Raw genomic sequence first — 18,083 nt, forward strand, 5'->3', positions numbered from 1 at the left:
TCAACATGGAGCGACTAAATCATTGAAGTAGCTGAAGCAAAGTAGCAAGTTTATATGGTTCATTTGTCCAGTGGACACACATGCTTTGAGCACGCGTGTCGCGCTAGTTCGAGTGCAGTTCTTTTTGCTTGTGCTGTCGTTTTACTGTCATTTCTCTGATCAAAACTCAGAATGGATGACGAAGCAGAGACCTACAAACTCTGGAGGATCCGAAAGACGATTATGCAGGTACGCACCGTATTTACCCAAGTCGTGCGCGTCTCCCGCAGCGTCTGACACAAATATGGCAGCGCCCGCACGGTATTTACGCGTGCAGAGACGGATCTCTATTTTACGTCGCTTTCATCTTCAGCTGTGCCACGACAGGGGCTACCTGGTGACGCAAGACGAGTTGGACCAGACCCTCGATCAGTTCAAGCAGCAGTTCGGCGACAAGCCTAGGTAAGTGACGGGGAAACGTCGGGCTCTCATCCCGGCGTGCCGCTTCGACGTCTGAGACGTTGTAAATCGTCTTGATTGCAGCGAAAAGCGGCCAGCGAGGAACGACCTCATTGTTCTCGTGGCCCACAATGACGACCCTACCGGTAAGTTTACGAGACCCCTTGTTTCTAAGACCCGTACGCTTTAACCGAAAGCGCGTGACATGAGGGACGGAAAGGCCGACACTGCCCCTGTTTCGGCGCACAAATCGTGCGGCTGAGCGGATGAGAGATTGATAGCTTGAACTATTTGCCTCAATCTTAACCTCCTACTTGGCTAGACACCGTTGCGCTAAGTTCCTTTTCTTTTGGCCGACCCGTCATGTAACCTCAAATTTCAACCCAAAAGCAGCTGCTTACTGTGATCTCTTATCTTTCCAGCAGCGCACGCCCAGCCAAAAAAAAAGTCCATTGTAGGTCCAATTGTACTATCGTGATAAATAGAGTGCGTGGCTTTCAGTACATGCCGCGCATCCTGGCAACGGGCCGCGTATGCGCAGTGCGAAAGTTCGTGACCAACCATGAATGGAAAGACCATCGTATTCCATCGTCCGTTGGGCACTCAGCACGACATATAAAATAAAAGAATATAGCTGCGTGCGCCGTTTTCACTCATCGCAGCAAAAAAGTGAGATAACGCTTGCGTGAGAGGGCACCGAACGTGGTGGGAAGACAAAACAAAACGCTCAGACACCAGACGACGGTGTTTCCGTATCAACGTTGGGCACAAACTTGAGTAACTTGTTCACAGTGCGCATACATGGCCTGTTGTCAGGATGCGTGGCATGTACTGAAAGCCACGCGCTCCGTTGTTCGTCTTTCAATTTATTATGATAGTACCTGCCGAAAACATCATTGGACCATTGGAACCCATTACATTCCCAATTGGTTCCAATCGGTCCAACGGTGTTTTCGACAGGTCCAATTGGACCTCCAATGGTTTGTATTCTTTTTTTTTTTTTTTGGCTGGGCAGGAGCTCAAATGAACTGCTGCGATTCCACATCGCGTACCCTCTTCCTTGAAAACGTTCCTTAGCCTTGCCGACATCATTTTTGAAAATCGATTCTCCCTTCGCAGACCAGATGTTCGTGTTCTTTCCCGACGAGCCGAAGATCGGCATCAAGACCATCAAGACGTACTGCCAGCGGATGCAGGAAGAAAACATTACGCGTGCCATCATTGTCGTCCAGACAGGGATGACTCCGTCCGCTAAGCAGGTGCAGTGGTCTGCTCACTTTTTTGCTTGGCCCAAGGTGGCTGGTTCGATCCCAGCCGTGGTGTCCGCTTCTCAGGTGGAAACAAAAAGTGTTAACACCCGTGTGTCGAGATTTCGGCGCACGTTAAAGATCCCCAGGTGGTCTGAAGTAATCTGGAGCCCTCCACTACACAGCACCTCATAGCCCAGGGCCTGTTTGTCCAAACCGGATAAGTTGGGGATATCTTAACTACCGTATTTTCCGGTGTATTAGTCGCGGTTTTTTTCTGAAATTTTCGGTGGTGCGTCTTATCCACCGGTGCGACTTATGTATGGAATAAATCCGGTTTGCGGCGGCCGCGCGTGGCCAGTGCACGTTAAGAGACACAGCTCTATGGTCTAAATGAATCCGAAGCCCTCCGCTACGGTGTTTCTCATAGCCCATATGTTGCTTCGGCACGTTAAACCAAAGAATTTGCAGCTTTTTCGTGTCAAAAACAATGATAATGGCCTGCAACAACTGTGCGCCACTTTGTGCCATGCGCAGTGACTACAGTTCAGAATAAATTCGCAGTAATATCAAACTGGGTTGCAAGAATAAAATGCAGCTTATAAATTATTGCAGAGAGTTGAATTGAATTGAATTGAATTGAAAATAAGGTTTAATAAACAAACATGATATGGGTACACAGTATATACAGGAGGAGGTCCCATGGTTATAAAAACCGCAAGCAGGACCTCCTATACAAATTAACAAAATGACTATAAAATTACAATGACAACACTAGTAAACATAATAGAAAAGAGTACTGAACAAATATTTAAAAAATCAGCTTTGACAATAGGAAGAAAACTACAATAAGACGCGTCACATCACTGTAATGAAGACAATAGGAAGAGTTTCAGTTTTTTTTTGAAGGGTAAGACAGAATGAGAAGATTTAATGTCCTGGTTTAAGGTATTCCACAAGTGCAAGCAAGAGAACTGAATAGTTTGTTTACCGGAGTTAGTTCTTACTTTGGGAAGCAGAAAGTTGTTGCGAGAGGAGAACCGAGTAGAGCTTGGGAAGGAGGTGAACGTGCTGCTAGTTTTTAAAATGACAGCTTGCTGATAAGTTTCGATTTTCGGGCGGCTTCCGGTCGCGTCACTTCCGTCCGCCATGACACCTTTATTGCGCTGATTTACGACAGCACGCAAGAGACGCGCGACGTTTGGAGAGGTGGCCAAATGGGTCTCACACTCGTGGGACTCTATTTCTGCAAAAACAGTTGTAGCCGGGTTCATAAAGGCCGGAATGATCCATTCCGCGAGTGGTGACGATGTTGACGCAGAATATATCAGTGAGTCGGAGGACGACAGCAATGTGCCGGCGGAACTCCCACTTGAAGTTGCTGAATTGTTTGTTAGCGAGTCGGAGGAAGAAGACTTCAATGGTTTTGCCTAAACGCCGTCTGTAAGTACATGCTATGTGTGTGTATCAATAAATCATTTTTGAGAAGTTAGTTCTGTCTAGACTTTGGACGGTATATGCACGTGTCTAGCCCTCCTTACCGGGCGATGCGTTGATAGGCGGCGGCCGCCGCAACCATGTACTTTCGCCGCTCTTTCTAATGATCTGGTTCACTATGAGTTCACCGAATTAACAAGTGCGTCTTGTACACCGGTGCGACTTATATACATTTTTTTTTTCGGAAAAACTGTCATTTTGAGGGGGTGCAACTTATACAAAGGTGCGACTTATAGACCGGAAAATACGGTACAACTTCAGCGTTTTAAAAAATAAGTTGTTTGCCAGAAACCGAAACAAGGGCACGGATAAGTTGGCTTTTCTATCAGCTTTTCCAACAACCGACTTGTTTGCCGTGGCTGACGTTATTGTAGTCGGCTGTCGCCATCTTATTGTAAGCGGGAACTTGTGCATACGGGCAAACGGCCCCAGCTGTAGCCTCAGCGCGTTAAATCCCCAAAATCAGTTTGTGTACTTTTCTGGGCAGCACCGATCGAACCAACCTTGTCACTCGCAAAGTGTTCACTGCGGACTAGATGGATGCGTCAGAAAATTTGAATGCTTGTATAGTATCCCTGACTGTTCGCACTGAACCTGAGACTGCTGATAGATGGTGTCATGTACCCAGTCACGTTGGGCCAACGGGGACATGTTTTCAACTGTGGCATTCACTTGGTGACGGCAAAGCAAAAATGAGCGTATTGGAAGCACGCAGTGTCGAGGCAGTTTCTCCAGTACAGTGCACGCACTGTAGCAAGGCTGTTGCCATCCACGTTACGTTGTTAAAGATGATCATTTTTCTCAGGCTGGCGTCACACAAATTTTGGTCTGTCTGCAGCTCATTTTAACTGCCCAGCCAAACGAGTGCTTGAACATGGAGTAAATTGTCACATAGCCAAGGACAAGGGAGGGATCTTCAATGAACAGAGTTTATTGAAGTGAACTTGTGCTCCGTTAGAACTCAAAGATTACACAAGGGGTGAAGGAGCAGGCAGCAAAGTAAGGTGCCTAGGTGAGTGTCGGCAAAGTGAATGCTGCGGCATTTGTTCTGCGAACGTTTATCTTTCTGGAACCGTTGAGTTAGATCAAGAACACTGGGGATCAAAGATGAGCATTCTTGTCCAGTGACGACAGGGTGATGCGCTCTCCCTATCAAATAAGCTAGCCTGCGTGGCATACACAATAAAGGAGAAAAAAACGCGTGCCTTGCTTCGAACACGGGTAAAACAGCCGGGGATTGTCAGGTTTTGAGAACAAAACAAACGGTGTAGCTCATGGCAATATGTTGATAACGCCATTACAGCACTTTTTAAAACTGTGCATGCCTCATGCACGTTAACATTGTTCAGCACAAAGAAAACATTTGGCATTTTTGAGGGGAAAGTGTAAGTACATAACCAAGAGTAGCAGTGTTCTGTTAATTAAGAGTACATGTTACAGGTGTTTTACGAATGAGAAATGGGAAGAGTGGTGCGTTAAAATTAGTGTCGAATTGAAAAGCAAGATAAGAAAAAACACTAAAACCAAAAAAATGAGGGAAGCTCACACTGAAACGTAAGACTTGAAGGTAGCGAAGCTGTACGCAACTTTCCCGACCATCACGAAGGTTTAAGTTCACGATTGCAGCCGATTTGCTTCTTCTCCGCTCCTGCAACAATATTTACTCCATCATTGTTGCTAGAAGTGTGAGCTGCTTTCCTTCTTTCTCTTTTTTTTTTAAGTGATAATCATTGGACATTACCTTGGAGGAGGGTACGCTTATGACGTGCTACGGCGAATGCTGAAGTTGTTTTGTTGTTTTTGATAGTTTTTGTCAACCTAAGTGGGTGTGCTTGGCTTGACAAAGATGCACCAAAAATGCTGGGCGGTTGCCGCATGGCACGCACACACGAGCGCTCAGCATTTTCTTGGTTTTTTAACGGCTAGGCAGTAGCCGCAATCTTGCCCTAATCTCCCTAAGTGGGTATGCTTGGCTTGAGGAATGTGCGCAGCAGACGCCGGTCGGTCGTCACAGTGCACACACACATGAGCGCTAGGCATTTTTTTGGTTTTGTTGACTGCCGGGCGGTCTTCGCAAGGCCCATGCACTCGGAAATTTTTTTTTTGTATTTTTAACTGCAGATGTGAAAAATTACAATTTCCTAAACAGCTTCGGTGTTAAAAACAAAAATGGATTGTGCTGCTGCAAGCAAGCAGAAACAAAAGAGCCCATGCAGACGGTGCATGAGTACTGTGAACACACGAAAATTCAGTTGAACAAACCTACATTGCGTTCATCTAAAGGAGCAAAGGGGGAGAGGGTGTTTTGTGGCAGGGGCCTTTCGGCGACATTTGCAGCGAACACAGCCCTTATTTTTTGTCTTTATCAGGGCAGGTGCCACGTAGGCTATCGATTGAAGATCTTGTATGCGCTAAAAACAATTTACTAGGTATTTAAAAATCTGAGAAAGTTACGTGTGTTATGAAAGTTTTGTTGCATATACCACGCTTACACAACAGTACTTTTTTTTTTTTTATGCCTAACCAAATCATAGTGACTGACAGTGTCTCAGACTAGCTAAGAAACTTTTCGGGTCTCATTTTGCATGCTTTCACCAAACTCAGTAGGAGTGTTATTATCACAGCCATGGCAAATACAAGTTTGGTTGCAAAAACGCTACCTCCTGGTTCTGAGCTGGCTCTTAGTTTTAGCACTGCAGGCGCACATGCTAGGTTTTTTGTGGGAATTTTTTTTATCGTGGTGCTCAAATGCCACATGTTATTGACAGCATCTGTTTTGCTACAGAAGTGTATTAGCGAGGGGTGTTCAGATTGCGTGAGAGAGAGAGAAAACCTGAGCTTCAACTGCTCTGCCTTTGACCTGTGCAGGCCTTGGGAGACATGGCGCCCAAGTACATTCTGGAGCACTTCTTGGAGTCTGAGCTGCTCATCAACATCACCGAACACGAGGTGGGGAAATTCATTACGTGCTTACATTTCCATGTGTTGTAATGTTGAGCAATCACTGAAGCAGAGTGGATGAACCCCTTTTTTAAGGCTGCATTGGACAGTTTAACGCATGCAATTCGTTATCGACGATTCAGTGGAAGTCTAAAGGCATCATCATCACCAGCCTATCTATGCCCACTGTAGTGCAAAGGCCTCTCCCATTAATCTCCAATTATCCCACTCCTGTGCTAACTGCGACCAATTTATCCCCGCAAACTTCTTGATCTCATCTGCCCATTAAACTTTCTGCCGCCCCCCGCCACGCTTGCCTTCTCTAGGGATCCGCTCTGTTACCCTTAATGACCAACGGTTATCTTGCCTCCGCATTAAATGCCCAGCCCCCGTCCATTTCCTCCTCTTAATTTCTACTAATATGTCCTTAACACGCGTTTGCTCCCTGACCCACTCTGCTCTCTTCTTGTCCCTTAATGTTACACCTATCATCTTCCGTTCCATTGCCCGCTGAGTCGTTCTCAATTTAAGTTGAACCCTCTTAGTGAGCCTCCAAGTTTCTGCTCCGTAGGTGAGTACCGGTAAGATGCAACTGTCATACACTTTCTTCTTCAGCGACAATGGTAGGCTGCCACTAAAGGCATAGCCGAAGTCTAAAGGCGAAATAGAACAGAAAACGCACAATAGCTGTTCGTGGCCTCTGCACCAACTACTGTAATGATGTCATGCTAGATTGCCGTGTGTTTTCATGCTACCTCCCAGCCTTCAGAACTTGCGTTTTCACGCATTTTGTAGCTAAAATCGATGTTTTGGTTGTTATTCTCACACCGTTTCTACTAGTTAAACATTTTGGCGATCCGTTGAATTTAGCCCTGCAAGTTTGCCAGTGTGCTGGCGAGGTCGGCAAATTAACAAAGAGGATGATTCAAGGGAAGTGGCACTTTTGAGCACTTTTCCCGTTTAAAAATGTATGTGTATTGATTGGAAAAAAAAACATTCATGACATGGTCCTCGTACTGGTAGGTTAATAAGAGAAAGTTGGCCACAGACTTAAGTTCTCTTTAAGAATTGTGCACTAGCTGAGGCTTGTGAGTGATAGATGCCTTTTAGCTTATTTGGGTTTGGTCGCGGCTGTACTAGCAAGCAGGCCTGCACAATTTTGGCTTGGCGTCAAAAATTTTGACAGAGGCTGTACACCGCTTATGTGCAAGCTTACGTCCCGAGCAAGGCTGAAAGGTTTTATGCGGGAAAGCTAGAGAAAGCGCCTTTTTTTCTTAGTGTCATAAAATAATTTTGTCACATTTAAAGGTAAAGCTTATCCTTTGCTTTGTTTGGTTGCGGGCATTTTTATTTGGGGCTGTCAGAGGAGATGTGTTTGATGTGTCCTACCCTGTAGTGTGCTTTTTCTATTATTATTATTATTATGCATTAGTATTATTATTGTAGGGCATATGCAGTCTCTTGGTTTTCATTTGAATCCTACCACCTCATTAAACTTGCTGGTCCCAGCATGTGTTGTGGATCGCTTTCCTTGTATGCGCATCTTCTATAGCTGAATTTCATCTTCTTCTCTTTCCCTTTTTTTTTTTTTTTTCTTCACTTGTTGTGGCGACACAGTGGCTAAGGCGTTGTGGTGCTGAGCACGAGGTCGTGGGTTCGATTACCGGCCGTGGCGGCGGTATTTCTGATGGAGGCAGAGAGCAAAAGCGCCCGTGTGTACGAGATTTCAGCACACGATGACACGATAAAGATCCCTGGGTGGTTAAAATTAATCCGGAGCCCTCCACTATGGTGCACCTCATCACCTGCATTGCATCGGCTCATTTAATCTTACAATCAAATCAATCAAATGAAATCCCCTTTTCCCCCATTTTGTTTTTGTCTTTTCCTCGCCGAAACAAGTGCACAGGAAACCAGTTTAGTGAAATGTGATGCAAACAACGTGTGACTTGCACAATGGTTGTGGCACACTTTAGTACACTGTGGGAAATCTGCTCCTTTTCTAGACAAGGCCAGCACTGGAAGCCGAGATTGGTTTCCGCCTCAACCGTTCCAGGCTATACCAGAACCGACCTGGCTAGCCACAGACCTTGTAGTGTTCCGCGATACCATTTTCCCCGTGGTCAAATTTGCAAACGATGTGGTGGGAAATCCTTTTTGGAAAGTGTCATCAAATAATACTGAGCTCCCTTATCAAGAAACAGCAACTCTGGTTTCTTTATGCTTTTTCCTGTTTCCATAGCCTGGCAAAGAAATGAAAGATAGGGGTTTAACTGGCAGGCTCTCAGGTGAGCGTTTGCTCAAGATATGCGCAGATGGTAGGATTGTCAAAGGTTTGGGTACTCCATCTTTTTTTAATCAGGAAGACACCTAATTTTTGCGAGATCCAAATCAAGCCCGACATTTGGTCTTGCAGCCAGTCACTGAGCTTGGTGAGGTTTAGGAGTCATTCACACAAGTGGTCACATTTGGTGTTTGTGGCGGCTTGAGGGAGCATCAATCGAAGAGGCTCCTGTTTGGTTTGCCTGACTGTTTAGAAGAATGGTACCTTGATTCTGGCCCATCATGAACAAGGTGGTGGTGACGTTCCTCGTCTTGTTTTGCTCTTTTTGCAGCTGGTACCGGAGCACGTGGTCCTGACACCCGAGGAGAAGGCTGAGCTCCTCGCTCGATAGTATCCTTTCCGGTCCTGGCTTGTTTGAAAGGAATATTCATTGCTACTGGTGCTGGTGTTTCCGTATGAATTGGTTTGACCACCTTACACTGTACCAACTTATCTAACTACTGGTGCCAACTAGCTGGTAATTGCTGATCAATTGTATGTTTAATGGTTAAGTCCAGTAATTGGCAGGGATTCATTACGACTGACGTAAGGGTTACCGCAACAGCATAATTGGGCAGGACCAGATAGGTCATAATTAATTGCTGTTTGTTACAAATTACCACGGACTGTGTTGGTTGATGACTGTGTTAATGGAGTACTGACACTAAATTTCTCGCTTTCGGTTTTTATGCTGTAAGGGATACCTAGGGGTCCAGTAATTACAAAAATCAAACCAAAAGCAGTCAGCCGCCAGCGTAGAATTAATTATAAGGCATTTATTCCAGTCAGATTCAAATTCGGTCGTCGCGCGCCAAACGGCCGTTCAACTGCAGGGCAGCGAATCTGACGTCACAGTCTCACCCGTGACGTCAGGGACATTAGCCGCATCGTCTACTACGATTCCACACGGTCCGCACTCGCCCGAGCAGTCGACATGTCTGAATCGTCAGACTCAGATGAGTCGCTGCCACCCGACAGACAGGGCAACTTTATTTGACCAGGCGATTAGGCCGGCGATGTCTTCGCCGTCGTCTGTTTTTAATATCACTGCGGCTCGAACCGGCGCAGACCGTGATAGCAACACTCACCTTAGCGACAGTGATATCTACAGCTACTTGTTTTAATAATTATACTGCTTACCTGCCTTCTCACATGATTGGAACGTATTTTTTTGCGCGCATATTCTTTAGGAGGAGACTGTTTTGCTATCGTTCATCTGCTGTTTCCTAGCTAGCTCGCTGGCTCACTAACAAACTAATTCGGTGCCAGTGTCACCCGTGGTTTTTTTTTAACTGAAACGAAGAAAATCCCAGACCAGAACATGAGTAGCAGAATGGCGTTGAGGGCTATCTGTGCTTTTGGCGACGGGTGGCAAAAGAATTTAATTAAAGCGTATATGTTTCAGTGGTAGTATCTGGAACAGCACGCAGGGTAACCACATTTATAGTGCTTTGCAGTTTTCTAGGTCGGTTTATTAAGCTTTGTTTAAAATTTCAGCCTGGAAGCGATCTTTGCGTTTTATTTGTACCTTTCCTACCTATCCACAAATAGGTAGTCACAGAGCACGTTATCAGCTGCTTGCAGTTGGTGCACTTTATGAAGCAGCAGGAAACATGGGATCTAAAAACACAGAAGCAGGCAGTAGTGAGCAGAACTTGTGGCCGTTAGGCAAGTTGGCACATCTGTGGCGAAAACACCTCCAAAATCATTTTAGTGGGATTGTAGGTTGACCAATGTGGAAGGCACAAATACCTTTATTGGGTTTGAGCTCTAGATTGTGTAGGCTGTATGACCGATTCAAACACCTTTTTTATATATAAGCGACGTACAGCCTTTGTCAAAATTTTCTAGGCCAAGCCAAGCGTGCGCAGGCTATAAAAATTCAGTGTAGAAGGCTGAAACGTTTTATGCGGGAATGCTATGGAAAACACCTTTCTGTCTTACTGTCATAAAATAATTTTGTCACATTCAAAGGTAAAGCTTATTCTTTGAATTCTCAGTGGTCAAGAAGGCTTAGGTTTGGCCTAGAAAACTTTCACAAAGGGCGTACATTCAAAAGTGCTGCTTTTGTTGCATTGTCAATCTTGCTGGTTTGGTTGATGGAGGTGGCTGTGACAACATAGTCGCAGTTTAGTGTATTGCAAGCTTGTATACACTTGTATACACTGTGCACGAATAGATGGAGATTTGACTACCGACCATTAAATAGCTGAAAAATCATAATTTCGAAGGCTTGGACAGCGTGAGGTGATTTTGCAGGACATTTTCGTGTGGCAACTGAAACTCGTGTTATACCAGAATTCTGCTGAATGAGTTTATTTAAGCATCACACGTACGCTGATCATACCAGGTTTTAAGTCCAGCTACTGTCAGCTTGGGTTACCATAGTGGCTGACTTAGCATGCAGCCAAACTGCTGTTGTGACAGACAGCGAAATAATACTGCGCGAATGCTGGTAGTGGAGACAAGAGGGAGACGGAACGAGTGCAACTTTCAACTTTATTTTGGCATGAAATGACAGCTCACATATATATTCGCACCAATATCACTCACTTTGGCGTAACCAGAACGTTCGGCGACATTTAGGGTTGCCACCTGCCTGGTTTTGGACCAGCCTGACCGGTTTTTTAAACAACAGGCCGGTTTCCGATCCATACTTAAAACCGGCCATCATTGGCCGGTTTTTTGGCCCTCGTGCTGTGATTATGTCCGTTTTGGCGTTTTATAAGCGTCAATACAACAACTATAAGACGATAAATATGTGTCCACAAGCTACGCAAATACACGCGAGCAGAGAAAATATGCGGGCAAGCGCGCTGCCCGAGATGGAGGGGGACCTAAGGGGGGAACAAAACGAAATGCTGCCGCCGCGGTCAGCAATTGCGGTTACTTTTCAGTGAAGAATCACATACAGAGCAATAACAAAGGTCCCAATCACTTTCAGTGCAAAGGTTATCTTGATTTCTCTCTTAGAAAACTCTACATAAATGGCACTGCATTTCAAAAACATAGCATCTTTTTTTCAGCACAAATTAAACATTCTGTGTAACCCCCATAAGGGTGTTTTTTTTTTTTTTCTGGGAAGGTGGCAACCCTATTGACGTTTGTTGTTTCATGCAAAAAATTTCCATCCCATCCTAAAAAAACTCGGGAGAAGTGCGAAAGCATTCCGACATCAGAACTGCGCCAAAAGTGCGTCAAAACCTTCGCTAAAAGTGCATCCAACCTTCTCTGAAATTGCGTCCGATCGATCCTTCAAAGACCCAAATCGCAAACGAAGATTTGCGATGATTTTTTATGCAATAAGTAAACTATATACAAGTGATATAGATATACATATCCCAATGCAGGGTTTATGAGATAAGGGTTGAGTGTTGCACTCCTTCTTCATAATCAATGCGCGCCTTGTCTTGTTTAGAAAACTGTTCCTCTTTCTCGGTTTTCAAGTAACCCTTCTGGCACAATGGAAAAGGCCCGGTTCCACGCACGCGCCGCGTGTTCAGGGATCTTATCAGAGTTTTTCGGTTGACCAGCAACCGTTCTGTGGGCAAATGCATCAGTTTCTTGACAGGGCGCCATCGGTCGCACTAAGAGAGCAGAGAAGAACCTCTAGCTGGTCTAGTTGGTGAATAGTTGCCATTATTTGAAGCGCAACGAAGAAACACAGGCTGTGAATACAGAGTAGACAAGACAGGCAGAGTAGAAAATGCAGTGAATACAGAGTAGACAAGGCAGGCAGAGTAGACGAGACAAAGTAGACAAGAGAGCGCCTGTCTTGTCTACTCCGTATTCACCATCCGTGTTTTTTCATTGCAGTTCAAATCATGGCCACTAAGAGCGCTTTCGCTTTAAAATAAAGTTTGAAGTTGCACTTGTCCTGTCTCTTTCTTGTGTTCGTCCTTGTCCTCGTTGCGGTACTATTTATTTATTTGTCATTCAGGAACCAACCAGGGGCGGTATTCTCGTAACTGTCCCTTTTGAAAACGTCCCTGTTGCGTCCCTTTCATCGTGACGTACTTCCGGTTAACCCTTTGAGGGTTTTTGCTGTACGTGTACTGCGGCGGTTTTCCGTCCCGCAAGGTCTTTGCCGTACGGGAACGATTTCGAGCATCTGTTTGAAATTTCGCGCCATATTAACGATGCATGCTCCCTGGGAGGTGCTGCCACCTCCTGGGACTTACAAGAAGTGTTTGAAATTTGATTGTGCTACCTTCTTGCAGTGAAAAACAGAACTCTCTGGCTTCGGCGCGTTACGGCGTCTGTATGTGTCAACGCGTTTCGTGGTTTCAGTTTCGCCACGTGATCGAATCGGAGGCGCGCGAAACTTGATCGGCGCTCGCTATCAGGGGCAGCGGAAGTTGATTTCGATCTATATTGGCGCTGCTCTTATCTTGTTTATTACCCACGCTCACTAGGTATTCTTGCCCTCCTTGCTTGGAACTGAAGTAACCTAATCGGAGACTTAGTTGCGGGGGCGGCGGAAGTTTATTTCTATCTATATTGGCGCTGCTATTAGCTTGTTTATCACCGGCGCGCATGAGTTATTCTCGCTCTCCTCGTTTACTGGGTTGCCTTCGAGTTCTTCAGATGCACGGCAATGCGGCGATATGGCCCAACGAACTGCCCGCTCTGATAACACCGACCGCGATGACTCTTCTGACTCTGAGTTTGCTCCTTTCACCGAGTCTGAATCGGAAGACAGTCTTTCTTCGGAAGAAGACAGCTCATTTTCGGACACGCACTTTATGCGTGCAGACTGCGATAAGGCACTGTACTTAGACCCGTGTTTCAAGGAATACCACACTCTGAAATACTATTGAACATTTTTCAGTTCTAAGTGATGCTGACCCCAAAATACTGTTCCTGATAATTTTTTACCATTTAATCTAGACTTTAGACATTTTGTACATTCCAAATCCGCAATAAACTAATTTGACCACCAGGGAAAGTTTTTTTTCAAAAAAATTCAACCCTCAATGGGTTAAGCAGTGGGCCTTTGATTCAAATATCGTAACTGTTCTTGCAAACGCATTTTAAAGAACTGAAACCGTATCAGAGTATCTTTAGTGTGTTTATTGTTCCGCGAGCGAACCTACAATAAGGCGACGAAAAATCGTCTGCTCCAAATCGTCTGCTCCGAGTAGCCACGGCTCATAGCTCCGCCGTGCTTGCATGGCGTCACATCCGGGTGTTCGCTTTTAGCCAATCAGGGCTCGCTCAAAAGGGACACTTTTGAAAGGGACGCAAAAGGGGCACAACAGGGGAATACCGCCCCAGGTCCTATTGGTAATGTTGTAAGCTTGTTGCAATTCTCAGGCTCTCCCAGCCTAGAGCCTGATGTGGAGCTTGAATTGTACGAGACGCCCCTGTGCCGTAAGCTTCCTTGACGACAGCCCAGCAAGCTAAAGGAGAACCACCTGATGAGGATTCAGGCAGGGGACCCCGTCGCCCGCTACTTTGGCCTCAAGAGGGGACAGGTGGGTGCGTGTGACTGTGTGCGTGTCATGTGCCGCGCAGAGCAAAACAAAACCGTTTTCGCTGGTTCCATTTTCAAGCCTACACTTGAAACAATCGTAATTTCTCCTCCAACACAGGTTGAGTGGTGATGAGAGCTTTAAAGGAGCCATGAAGGCAAAATACAAGTTGGGTTTATTAGAAAGGCTGCTTAGTCCCTATAACAATGATACTAATATCATCGCAATCTTCGAACAAATAACGGAGATATTAAAAAAAACGTGCGAAGCAGTCGCGACCCCCTAGCCAATTTCCCGCAACTTTTCTATGACGTCACGGAACCTTGTTTGTGCGATTGGCGGCCGCCTAACTCACCTGGGGCGACGACACATGACTGGACGTCTGTAACGGGGCCTCTAGTTCCATTTGACCGCATCACTTGAATGCAAACGGGCAGTTAAGGCACTGAAAATTGTTTTATTGTTGGCTCGTATGACGTCATTCTTGCTCATAACACGTCACTGTGGCGCAAAATTTTAAAGTTTTTAAATACTTCTTTCTTTTTTTTTCGTTAAAGAAACATCTTTTGTGGCTGTAATGGAGCTGAGTGAGATACTGAATCCTAGTTCTTTCAAATTACTCGAAGTTGTATTTTCTCTTCATGGCTCCTTTAATGCACACCTTGGCTTCTGCACTGTTCATTGGCAGCGATATTCCGTTCCAACCTAGGTACAAGCCCAACACTTGTGGTACAGTGAAGAGCGTTGATTAGATGAGATGATGTGCCGTGGCCTACCTCTAAACCGACCTAAAATGTACCAAACCGCTTTTGTTTGCCAAAACAGCATGGAGAATTAGGAGAATTTACAACAGAAGAAAATCACAGGTCCTGGACAAAAGAGATTGGCACTGCGGTGGCTCGAACCCGGGGACTTTGTTCCACAACCAACGATTCTACCCCTAGCCTAATGAGGCAGAACAGTGGAGCTGTTGTAGCAGTTGTGCAGAAGAATGGAAGGAGTGTCGCAAGTGAAGCAGTCGATGGCATTGGGCGTGCAAAGGAAATTCCAGGCTTGTAACCACAAGGTTATGTAATCTCGCTTACTGGTACGATGTTCATCTGCATCTCTCCAGCATTTTTTTTTAATGAAATTGAAGCTAAATATCGGAATAAGTTTGAAAATACCCGTTTCACGCAAAAATAAAATTTATGTATACAATGAAAACGAGAAACGGCACTTGTCCCCCAGTTCTGATAATTGCAGGTTTAATAATGATGTTTTTTAGTTTAAGACTATCTTAGTCCCTTAAAACTGTATGCGGTGAGTGAGTCTCGTTCGAGGTGGTTTCAAACCCCTGCTCTACTGTGGCTGGCGTTTAACACAGTGAAGCGTTTGAGTGGTTTCTGGTTGATTCTGTTGGGTCAGATAACGGAACGTAAATTTTCAAATGACGAGGGACGCTGAGAGGGGAAGTTTCAAAATAGCTCGCAGCAGCTACACTGTCTCTCTGTGGATACAATGTATGTCTTGCATCCTTTGTCACGTAGCATTGCAGCGCTCAGTCAGCACTTTGTGGGACGAGTTTCCAACTGGCCCGAGGGTTTTGTCTTGGGGACAGTTATTGGAAACCGACCAAGCTCTTAAGGACCAAGCTCTTATGGCGACACTAGCCTTAGAAGACATGGGGAAACTTGCCATCGATCTAGTTGGTCTGTGATGGGCACTGCGAGAAATCTAGTGCGACGGAAGTAATTGCAAGGGAAGTCACGACATTAGCGCACATACCTTCACCCCATAAGGATTATTTTTATGCATGGTAGCGTTAATTTTCTGACGGCTTCCCCACATAGAACACAGTCCATCGTTTTCAAACTCACTGCTTGTGTTTATGGGACACCGTCGTCTTGTGTTCGAACCTGCATAGAACACAGCCTTTGCCTCTTAAATGATGGCTTCAGTTTTCTTTTTTTTGGGAGGGGGGTGGGGGGGGGGGGGGGTTTGTGTTCGCAATTAGAGTGAGAGCTATGTACAGGTCACCTCCTTGAATTTGCAGTTTGAGGTTTTGCAAGGCTGATCGTCGGTTTTCGTTGCGACACAAAAATCAGGCCAAGAAGCTAAATACGAACATTCCTTGTCAGCTCTGTCGACGCAAAGGATAGGCTAGCCAGTCATAAATCATCCAACGTGGCTGTCAACATTATAGTCGTCCATATGGGGCAATAAATGACAATGCATGAGAGTCCGCAACTGTGACAGTTTATTGTTGCAATTAAGCGGTTGAGTGCAACATAAACGAACGATCATCACCATCGTGTACAATAGTGGGAAACGAGATCCTTTGAATCATCCTTGGATTTTCCTAGTGGACGCCTTGCGAACTCCAAAAATTCCACTCGGTTTTTAATTTCACCATTCTACTCCTTGTTTTTGGGATGTAAAAGTTTTGGGCAGAACACGTTGTTTGTCGTTAACCATTCATATATGTTGCGGTGTTGGGGTCAAGGTCTGGGGTCTTTCGTGGTACTACAGAGGTTCGAGTGAAACTTGATGCGGGAACTGGTGATAAAACAGGTGGCAACCCACTCTGCGCTCGTTTTAGAAATTGTTCAGTGAAAGTGCCAATACATTTGGAGCACAGAGAGTGCAACAGAAAGTCCCCTAAAGTGGGAAGTTAAGAAAGTGATGTCCTAAGGTTTTGTTCTAGCTCCAATTATATCACAACAGTGGCGAGTTGGGAAATTCATGCCAGCACTTAGCACCACTGGAGTAGCTAGGTAACAGCCATTTCTCCTTTCCCAATAAAAGCCTGCTGTTTCCAAGTGTTACATCAGAATTAAGATCGGAATGAAGACAACGAATCTTGCCGACCTGTGAGGGTACACCTTTTTTTCTTTTCTGCACCTTTCAGGTGGTCAAGATCATCCGGCCTAGTGAGACTGCTGGACGGTACATTTCTTATCGTCTGGTGGTGTGAATAGGGTGTGCCATCATCGGGGGACAGAAAATAGGCCTAAGTAACTTTCATCATGGACCTTCTGGACCACGGCTTGGGACGGGACCGCCCATTTCCATGCCACTGCATCCAACATCATTGCCAACTGTTGCTGTCTGTGGGAAATAATGCTTTAAGTTGCCCTCATTGATCACATTGTTGGTATATGCAGCTTCGATGTGAAGTTCAAAATGGCATGTCAATTAAAATTTTCTTGTATTTTTTTTTTGTGCATTAAAATACATTGTTGGGTCAGTAGTAAAAGCCCCAAATATTGCCACCATGTAACGTTGCAGAGTGAATTTGTGATGATTCGTCAAAGCTATGTTTGGCCAAAGCTTAACTTGTTCGTATTTCTATCACTGAATACTATACTCGGTGACAACTTAAGAACGGCACCGGAAGTTGCCGCTGTGCCTTATCACCGTAGCCGGATGTTTCTCCGCGCGGCGCAAGTAGGGCGTTACTGGGGATATTTTGAACATGGCGTGAGCCGTTCCAGTGATTTTGTGGACTTAATATGCTTATAAACGACTCCAGTGGCAACAAACAAGCTGCGTGAGACAAGGCAGACGGTATCACGCATTCATAGCAAACCCCTTACAAAACGCGCGCGCACTGACGTCACGGGTCCGGCGCTTTGGCGGAGTGATATACTACATGAGGTGGTGCTGTTCTTGAATTGTAACCGAGTATAACTCGCTTCTTCTTGCCTTGAAGTTACCTTTTTTCGGCAGTTTGTGTAACCGCGCTCCCCGTTCACGTTTTATGTATAACAGTCGCTGTCGTGCTAGGCTTCTGCTACTGCGCCCCTGCATTCTGATAAATTATTGCCGCAATGTGCCGCTGTTGAGATGACAAACTGCGACCACTTGAAAACATTTTTCTGGAACAGAACGAAAAACAGGCTCGTTTTACACATTGAACCGATAAAAAGTATTTTTATCAAGGCTGGCTGAGGTGATATGTGGTCACAGCAAAACAGTGTAAAATTTTTACTCGAGGCCGTTGGACTGTTTTTCACTGTGGAAACGCACGAAATAGGGAAGGCACAGTATGTAATGTATAGCAAGAGACGAACTTGTTTCCCAACAAAACTTCGTATAGCGAGGGAGGGCGGCAGGATTTTGTCCAACAAAAACCAGCCCTAGGAACATACCCATCTATGCACATGCTCTTGTGGGGGATTG

At 45.3% G+C, this 18,083-nt stretch overlaps 1 protein-coding gene across 1 annotated transcript; it reads left to right on the forward strand.

Moving 5' to 3' along the window:
* Positions 1-58: 58 nt before the first annotated feature.
* Polr2e (DNA-directed RNA polymerases I, II, and III subunit Rpb5) lies at positions 59-17,120 on the forward strand. Its single transcript, XM_077693193.1, has 8 exons — positions 59-228; positions 353-441; positions 523-584; positions 1,558-1,697; positions 6,051-6,131; positions 8,738-8,796; positions 13,844-13,922; positions 16,810-17,120. The coding sequence occupies exons 1-8, from the start codon at positions 172-174 to the stop codon at positions 16,873-16,875; spliced, it is 633 nt and encodes a 210-aa protein (XP_077549319.1). The 5' UTR covers positions 59-171; the 3' UTR covers positions 16,876-17,120.
* Positions 17,121-18,083: the final 963 nt, after the last annotated feature.

Source organism: Haemaphysalis longicornis, unplaced genomic scaffold (genome assembly GCF_048455015.1).
Source record: "Haemaphysalis longicornis isolate Haplotype H1 unplaced genomic scaffold, Haemaphysalis longicornis Haplotype H1 scaffold_12, whole genome shotgun sequence".
In the NCBI taxonomy this organism is placed as follows: domain Eukaryota; kingdom Metazoa; phylum Arthropoda; class Arachnida; order Ixodida; family Ixodidae; genus Haemaphysalis; species Haemaphysalis longicornis.